The 8,954-nt window shown below is 45.9% G+C and overlaps 1 protein-coding gene and 1 long non-coding RNA gene across 5 annotated transcripts in view; one reads left to right on the forward strand and one right to left on the reverse strand.

The window, feature by feature from the left end:
* LOC118231143 overlaps positions 1 to 3,018 on the reverse strand; it is a 31,154-nt gene extending 28,136 nt beyond the window's left edge. For both annotated transcript variants that reach the window (XR_004766011.1, XR_004766010.1), the window contains exons 1-2: positions 2,927 to 3,018; positions 2,661 to 2,773 (exon numbers count right to left, since the gene is read on the reverse strand). This is a non-coding gene — a long non-coding RNA (uncharacterized LOC118231143). The remainder of the gene's footprint in view (positions 1 to 2,660; positions 2,774 to 2,926) is intronic.
* The window catches only part of LOC118231142 (1-phosphatidylinositol 4,5-bisphosphate phosphodiesterase zeta-1-like), a 43,123-nt gene extending 34,213 nt beyond the window's left edge, over positions 1 to 8,910 (forward strand). For all 3 annotated transcript variants that reach the window (XM_035424683.1, XM_035424685.1, XM_035424684.1), the window contains 3 exons: positions 1,388 to 1,514; positions 7,012 to 7,161; positions 7,616 to 8,910. In XM_035424683.1, coding sequence (XP_035280574.1) covers positions 1,388 to 1,514; positions 7,012 to 7,161; positions 7,616 to 7,698 — 360 coding nt within the window. In that variant the 3' untranslated portion in view covers positions 7,699 to 8,910. The remainder of the gene's footprint in view (positions 1 to 1,387; positions 1,515 to 7,011; positions 7,162 to 7,615) is intronic.
* Positions 8,911 to 8,954: the final 44 nt, after the last annotated feature.

An 8,954-nucleotide genomic window follows, 5' to 3' on the forward strand; every position in this document is an offset into this window, starting at 1 on the left:
AATTAGCATGATTGTTCAGCCAGGAGGTAACACCAATTAGTAAAATCAGCTGGCTGAGTTCAGGAGAGGAACAAACACACAACAGGACTTTTACTTTCTGAGCCGCAGACCTTCCACCTCTGGGCAACACTGCAGCGCCCTCCCCTCTCCCCTCCATATCCCGTCTCTGAAGGGACTGACGCAGTTGGGCATTTTCATCAGTGCTCGTACTGGTCCTGATAACGCACGCAGGTTTGTCTTTGAGCCGGTCGCGCCAGTTCCACTCGGCTGCAGATAAGGGTGCTGGACTCCACGCTGCTCCTAATTACCCTCTTTCCCACAGTTCTGTTCTGCCGGATTTCACTCTGCAGAATCGGAATTACAGCCAACCCCACAGACACACATGCACACTACACACACACACACACACGCACACACACAACAAACACGCACACACACAACAACATGTGCGCACACACAAACACGCATCAGTCAGCTGTCCTAAACAATACATTTTCCATGCAGAGAGGCATGCCAGATCAGAAATAGGACCCGCTTTGCAGCTGCATCAGCCGTAGAGATGTTTCACCGCTGTACTATAAATGGCACTTCATTCTCAGTTTTCACCCAAGCGTGTGTATATGGGATTAGAGATAGCCCGGATCTCTGTCCCCTCCCCGGCTGGGGTAAAAAAAAACACAACGATTTAAGTGTGAAATGCGCGTAAAATTAAAGAAGTAGCTGTTACTCCAGGGAGACAAAGCGAGCACAGAAAAATTGAATCAAGCGTTGAAGTGGCATTAGAAACAGTGGCTGCTATTGCCTGCAGTAAAATGTTCTAATTCTTCTTTAAGGTTTCTGTACTTTTTGAGAACTGAACCCATTACAACTTTATGATGGGGCAGGCTGCATAATGGCTAGATATTCAGTCTTTAAAAAAATGAATCCTCTTGCTTCATAATAGAGGTAGATGGGTGACAATAACTCTGGGAATATTGGCAATGTTGCTTTTGATTTTGTTAAACGTGTGTTTTGAACGCACGCGTGAGGGACAGTGGATGACTGTCAAAGGTGAATGTGTGCATGTACATGTGCGTGTGTGTGTGTGTGTGTATAGGAGAGAAGTCGCTTTTCACTTCTGAGACATACTAGCCTTGAAAAAAAGCCTTTGTTACAGCTGTCTATGCGCTTATAAAATGAATGGCAGAACTGTATTATTATGTAAGTTGCAAAGTGTGGATTGATAATAGGAACACCTTTAACGCCCACTATGTGTTGACATACAAGGTTGTGTACAACAGGCAAGTAAAAGTAACTGGGGGGTGGGGGGGTGGGGGGGGGGCAGGGGCTGAATGGTTGGGAAATTCACTGACAAAAGGTGTGTGTTCCTGTTTTTGTTTGGCTCCAGGTGATAAGCGGGTCTAACCTCCCCATCTCCAAAGCTGGCAAGCCCATCGACCCCTACGTCCGCGTGGAGATAACCGGGGTACCGGCCGACTGCCGGAGGATACAGAGCGAACCCGTCAAGCACAACTGTGAGTGACAGACCCGCCAGGCTGCACAGGCCTTTCCCCCGCGGCTCACATCTCCACAGGGCTGATTTGCTGTGCAGTGGACACCGCCCCCCCTCCCCCACCTCACTGCCCTGATTGCATGCTACACATGTATGCCTTCCCTGATTTGTACAGTACCTTAGTCTACTGGTGGCCCAAACGTCTTGAGTGCTACAAAACACTATTGTCTTTTAACAACTCTGAATATCCAGCTGTATGCTTTATCTAGTTGGACGGAAAGAGCAAATCCCCCACCCAAGGGAACAAATGCACAAAAGCAGAGTCAACACCAAGGGACAGTACCTACTCCATAACCCGAAAACACCACACCCCTCTTCACAGACACCACATTTTCCTATGATATGTCTTTACACTCCTTCCACAGCACTGTAACCTGTCATTGTTACTTCTCATTCAGCAGAAGACCATCATTTTCTCATTTCAACACTAACCCTTTGTTGCTATGGCACTCAAGCTGTTGTTGCCTCTCCAGCCATGTGGAGGCTCACAATGTATTACTCACTACTGTGAAGGCATCGGTATCATCATGCTGGGAATATAATCACCGAACAGGCACAGATGCATGTATTCTGTTTTGAGATGCGAAAGAGTGTGAGAGAGAGAGACCCAAAACTAAGAACGAATCACTGCAGTGCACTACGCCGATTCGGATAGGTTATTACATCAACTTTAAGAGGATAAATGCACGGGACTGCGCCAGTTTACTGCGATTAACGAGGCAATCAGCGTGCTCTGTTGTCCTGGGTGGTTTGGTCTGATTTTTGTAATTCACTGGAGCAAGAACTGTTCAGAGATTACAAGATTATGGAGCACTGCTAAAAATAAATTTTCAACACAGTGCAACAAACAACTATACCGGGGCCCGGTGCGAAGACCGCTGATTTTGAAATAACTGCGTCAATCTCTCATTCTCTCAAAGTTAGTCATAACGGCACTTGACAATCATCCGAGTGTGAGAGGAAAAACGACTGTTCTGGGCGATAGCCTCGGGAAAAGGGGTCAGCTCAGGCCTTTCGAATATACAACGTTTAACTAGGACCATCTAACACATTTGCAGCAAAATGTGGGGAACACGAACAAATAGGTAGCCTACTGTCTAACTGTCACCTGAAAAGCTCGCTGCTGCAGCCGCGTCGAGGTCGCTGGTCACTGCCTCGCCATCGGCTGGTCTGTCCGTTTCCACAGCTGATTCCACTTCCAAAGCGCCTGGCACGGCATTGCTGAGCAAACGAGCAAACATGGTTAGCCGCGCTCGTCCCCTCCTCGGTGGTGTTAACAGGCTCCGCGAGCACGGTGTGGCTAGCATCCGGCGGAGCAGCTCGTTTCAACGCGGAATTCCACTATCAAATGTAGAGTCGGAAAATGTTTGGTACCTTGACGACATTTTCAGACTTTTTATTGCACCACTGAGCAGCGGAGGTGCCAGTGTGACGTAAAGAACATCTGTCCATGCTCTTCGTTGTCTGCTGGCTTTGCATTTTCACGTTGACTTGTGTAGGCTACGTTACTTAGTCTAGTCAAGCTGTTTACACATCCCAGAAGACCACGCGTGATTGATAACACTTTCTACACTTTAAAAATGGTAAACATTACATTCACCGCGCGCCCAACCGGGGAACTATCCAACAACCCGGTTTCCAAGTTTATTATATAAAATAAATATAAATTGTAATTTTTTTCGTTTTTTATTTGATTCTCCTACCTATTGCGACATAGGCCTATGTGTCACAATAGAAACCTAAATATTCATTGTGACGTTAAAAATAATGTGTCTGTGGTTCATTTCCATTGGTTCATAATAGCACTTAATTTTAATGCTGTTTCGTTAAGCCCTACGCTGTTGTGTCTTGTGTTTTAAAATGATGGTTTAATGTTGAACTTGTCGAAAATGTTTTCAGGTAACCTGAAAATTGTTAATTGCACATTTGCTCGCAGGGAATAAAGGGCCTTAATGGGACTGTGGTAGGACCCATTGTTGAGGCCGTCCACAAACTTGAGAATCACGGTGCAGCTGTAGCCTACCTTATGCACCATAGTTACGCCACTGCCTAGCCCCATTTTGAGGACAGTGCAGGTCCAAAGGACACTGCGACAAATCTGTTCGGCGATTCGGTCTCTCAGAACAAGGAATTCAGTTTATGATTAGTATCCTTTAGAAGTCTTTGTTCTTCTCCTCAACAGGCACTTTTTGTTGCATAAGACATAGCTACCTGATGACCCTGTCTGTATTTTTTCTGTTATATATATTTTTTAAATACTAATTACTTTGCAAAGCAGTTTCACTATTCCATAATCCTTATATACAGGGTAAACTGAATTTGAGAGAACCAAAATTTGGCGTTATTTCCCCTGAAGAGCCTTCATGACAGTCCTCAAAAAAGATTAATAGACTGTTAGTTTGTCATTAGGCTGGGTTGGGTGTCCCTGTGTGCATTCTCTGTACTTATGTCAATAACAACCAACTAAAAAAAAACAGTGTATAAATGGCATCAGTGAAGAGTTTAATTGGTTATGCGCCTTAATCTTTTCTTAATATGCTTATCCTGTACGAAATGTATTCCCTCCCTGTCATTTTCCATTCAGGGTTGTTATTTCCATTTTCAAAGGCAGAGCGTGAGAACCCCTTGATTAAATTATGCATACAGTAAGTGATGGAGAGAGAAAATATTTTAGAGAAAAGTTGCTCCCCCCCCCCCCCCCCCAGCCCTGCCCCTGAGAACATCAGTCAGCAGCAGAGATGACACGCTGTGCCAGCCAGTTAATTAACGGAGGCTGTCCTGAGGACACGCTCCTTAAACTTCAGGGGGAAAGGCGGAGTGGGGGGCGATCGCGGACGCATATTAAGCAGAGCCCTGCTTTTAACTCCGGTCAACCGGCTCCCCGCACGGCAGGTCAGGCGAGGCTCCGCTGTACGCCACACCGGTGCCGACGGCTCCCCGGCAGCGCGCTGTGACTCTACACGGCCAGTGAGGGCTCCTGAACCAGAGCAGAGGCATCATAGCGTTACCAACGATCGTAGCCAATGTCACCTATTATTGAGGTGCTGTTGTTGTTTTTTCTGTGAAGGCCTTTAGACGCTATTATTTTTCCACTTCTGGCAAGTGTGCCTCCCCAGTCTTCCTGCTCAGGCCTGCGCGGCGCCTACACATCTCGCTCTGCATATCAATGGGGAAATGCTTGCCTGTGAAGGCGAGCGCACGCTAGGCTTGCTCCCAGATTGTGCTTTTGGGTTTTGTTGTTGATTGCTACAGTTATGCCCAGAGGGCCATTTGTAACAGAGAAGCAATTTTAATCTCCTGTATTGTAAGAGAAGGGAACCTTTTGCCTCTCATATTGATGGCTCTCTTTATTTCTCTCTCAGTCTACCTCTACGGCATTATTGAAGAACCGTCTCTGTGATTATGAAGCGAATATGCCAGTTTTCTGTGCATTGTTTTTTTCATAATGAGCGCGATGTGAAAATGTGATTTATTGCTCCTCTCCCTGAGTAAATTGTAGTGGCAGCGATTGCTGCAGGTAGCAGCCCTTGACCTCCACACAGACCCAAGCTCAGGTTCTGCTGCTTACGGAACTGTAACGTTTTCATCTTCTTCACATTTTTTCCTTCCCTCCACCATTCCTGTCTGTTTAACACCCGTTTCCCACCCCCTTACCCCCCTTTTAATGTTTATTTTATGGGTAGTGTATTGTATGGTGGTTGTCAATAACCACGCAGCCTGATTAAAATGTTATAATTTCTTTCCATATGTTCTTCACCTTAATTGTACAGTGTTTCAATGTAGAAACAAATCTTGCTTCTGTATGTGCCAGTCGGTAGCTATAAAGAGAATGTCCTTTATATTATGATACCTCTTCTCTTTTTCACTGTAACAAATCACCCATCACCTGTGAAATGAATGACACTGGTGCATTATGGGGGCGTGAGAGGCTTTCAGGGAGAGGAACAGTTTTATTTTATTAATAATAATAATAATAATAATAATAATAATAATAATAATATAAAACTTAACAAAATTGAGTCTTTGGGGGCTCCTGCGGCACTTCAAAGTTTCCTTGTGAGGGCAGAGTTTTGACCGAGCAAACCCTTCGTGCGTCTGCACTTATAATCCCCTGCTCTGAAAGTGTGGTAGGACGCACACAGCAGGGGTAACTGCCACTTGAACCAAGCGTTCTTATGAATATCAATAGAGGTGGAGAGTTGTTCACATCGTGGGAATAAAGCTCAGCGACCACGACCAAGAAAATGCCGTCCCTGTACTGCAGCTTGGTTGTCAATCATCCACCCTTGACAGCAAAGCACTAAGTCACTTTCAGGTGAACCAGTACATAAAAGTTCCAACATAAAGCCACTTTATAGGATGTTAATAGATAGGGTGTTCAGAGTGTGATGTGGCTTTGTCTACCATCGTCTGAAATTCCACAGGAGGAAAGAAACACTACGCTTTCACAAGAAAATCAGTAAGAAACACTACACTTTCACAAGAAAATCAGTCAAATCACGCGTAGCTGATTGAAATGAGAAAGGCTGTTTCAGACACCTTTCAAGAATATCTCATAGTTCAGTTAGATTCTTGTGACTGACAAGGCCAGGACACGTGGGTAACGCAAGTCTAAGCGTGCTCCTCAACCACTGAGCAATCACTAGTGCTCTGCTGATGGGGGCAATGTCATCCTGACAGCTCTCTCTGCAGGAAGGACATGCGTTAACATTGCCATTAAATAGCACTGGCCATTAACCTCGCCTTCAGGAGGTGTGACTGCACCCAAACGCTGACAAGAAAATGTGTCATCCGCCATTACTGAAGCATCAGTACCAATCACTGTTGGAACTCTATTTTGTTTCCAATTCTTGTTCACAACCTACAGTATGTAAGTTTCTTTTTTTCTCCACACCCCATTTCCTATTTGTAAAATACAAGGATAAACCTGAATCTGAAAGGGCTTTTAAAAAAATGGCTTCCTGTTGCATTTGGTTTCAGAAGATAATGAGCTGGTTTTAGGTGCGATAAATCCAGTCATACGTGATGCGGCCTTAATTTGTGAAAGCTGTCTCACAGGAGAGCTTTACGTGCAGTCAAGGAGAGGGTGGCTGAAGTCCTGTGGCAGGTTGTGAGAACAGAACAGGCCCCCATAACTCTCTGCTCTTGTTAAAATGTAAGGATACGTACTGTGAGTTCCACAGCACAGCCCACCAAACAGTTATCCTGCTGTAAAGCTGAAGACCAAGGTGCAATCACGCCCTTACTCGGGCTCTGGATGGCCTTTCGTATTAATAGCTCTCATACGTAAGGTACTCCTCTCCATGCATCACACTGGAAAACACTGGGAATGCTCCAAATCTCACTGCACTTACACTAGAGCACCTTCAAAGCCATTCACGAAGCCTGCCGAAGATAAAGGCATCACAAAGCAGCTGAAGGCGACGGTGTTAAACACCTGCTGACGTGTCTCCACACAGCGCTCAGCCCCAAGTGGGACGCCTCCATGAACTTCACCGTCGGCGTTCCCGAGCTGGCCCTGATCCGCTTCACCGTCCGGGACCACGGCCTCCGCCCTGCCAACGACTTCATGGGCCAGTACACCCTCCCTTTCACCAGCATGAAGAAAGGTGAGTGAAGGGAGCCGGTGTAGCGCCTGTTGCTTTCAAATCCTGACCACGCCAGCGCTGGCTGTGGTTGGGAGCCCAGCTGAGCGATGCATAATTGGCTATAGCGTCGCCTAGGAGGAGGGGATATTCCCCACGTCAGCACGTCGATAGCGACCACTGATCGACTGGATGTTGCGCAGTCATCTGGTGCATTAGTTCTGCATCAGGCAGCGGACTGCAGAGTGGAAAGAATCAGGAGTAAGCTTCACGTGCTAGCGCACAATCTCCCGAATTGATAGAGGATGTTGCAGTGATGAGACCAGCCTGCAATTTTCATGGTGTATCTGAAACTGGGGCAGAACGGAAACCAAGGGGGGAAAAGGGGGTTATTAGATATCTGAAACGTACTCACAGTGCAGTACACATGTGCCATTGTTCTAATCCCATTGGTTGTAACGGTCTCTGTGCCCGCTAGGTTACCGGTGGGTGCCTCTTCTGTCCCGGGAGGGGCATGATCTGGATCCAGCCTCGCTCTTCATCTTTGTGTGGCACTCCTAAGCCACCAGCCTCATCCTCATCCATGTAAATCAGAGCTACATACATCTCTGGTGCTGCACAGAGAGCGGTACTACTGTGTGTGCGTGTGTGTGTGTGTGGAACAGGAAACAAAGACAACCCCATTGGTCTTATAAATGAACTTTTCTTTGACCAGAAAATAAATTCTGAAACACTCTTCAAATACATATTTGCTCCATTCTAATTCCAACCAGCTTGTGTTCGATTGACAGTAAGTAATACAGATCTATACATACCGGAATCAACTACAGAATGATAAGAAAACATTACATTTCGCAGACTTCTTTCAAAAACCATAGCTGTAAAAATCTAGTTAACAAGATATATGTACAGGGGTTAGTGAACTACGGGCCTGCATATCAAGGAATCCCATTTATTACTTCTATTTTATTTTACGGGGTATTTCACAGGTCAGCGGCTCAGTGTAAAATTACGCCGCATTAGGCCTGCATGACAGGCTGTATGAACTCATCCCCTCGCTTGTCAGCGGTAAATCGCAGTAATGGATGACTCCCGCGCGCGGGGACGGAGAAAAATGCCCCCCAGCCAGCCGAAGACGGACAGCGAGCACTCGGGCATCAATCTGCAGTCCCTGGGCACAGTCACAGCCACACATAGCCACAGCCACACGTAGCCAGCCCTTCATTTCGCAAGCAGAGCACAGAAGAGCCTAAAGCAGGGTAAGGGAAGGGGGAGGCCGCACACTCGCTCTCTCGCGGACGTAGCTTAGCGCTTAGCTCCATCGACCCTGGCGGTGCGGATTGAATGCAGCTTCGCCGTCAGTTATAATTTGTTTGCAGGCTTTCTCGCAGATGAAGTACTTTGGAATTAAAGTCGTGCGCTGTTTTCGTTAAATTAAGGCTGTCGTTTGATGGAGTAATTATTGGGTTGGTTCCGCCGTTCATTTTACATTAAAGGTATGAGATGCTATTTATAATAATCACCTTATTCACATTCTTCATTTCACCAGCTGATAATATTTCACAGTATGAAAATGATACATTAAAATATTTTTTCCTATCATCTACAGTATATATAAATTTACCGGCTAATGAGAGGACTGTAAACATTCTCCCTTGACTTTTCCTGTAACAATTTCAAAATCAACACACAGCGCAGATTTGGAAAGCTGTACCTCCCTCTGGTGGCAGAACAGGGAAAATGCAGGTTGACCAACGTTTAAAATATCTGTGAGTTTGATCAGGCAGAAAGCTGGTCGATGTCCCAATGGATATGAG

The sequence above is a fragment of the Anguilla anguilla genome, chromosome 7 (assembly GCF_013347855.1).
Source record: "Anguilla anguilla isolate fAngAng1 chromosome 7, fAngAng1.pri, whole genome shotgun sequence".
NCBI lineage: Eukaryota > Metazoa > Chordata > Actinopteri > Anguilliformes > Anguillidae > Anguilla > Anguilla anguilla.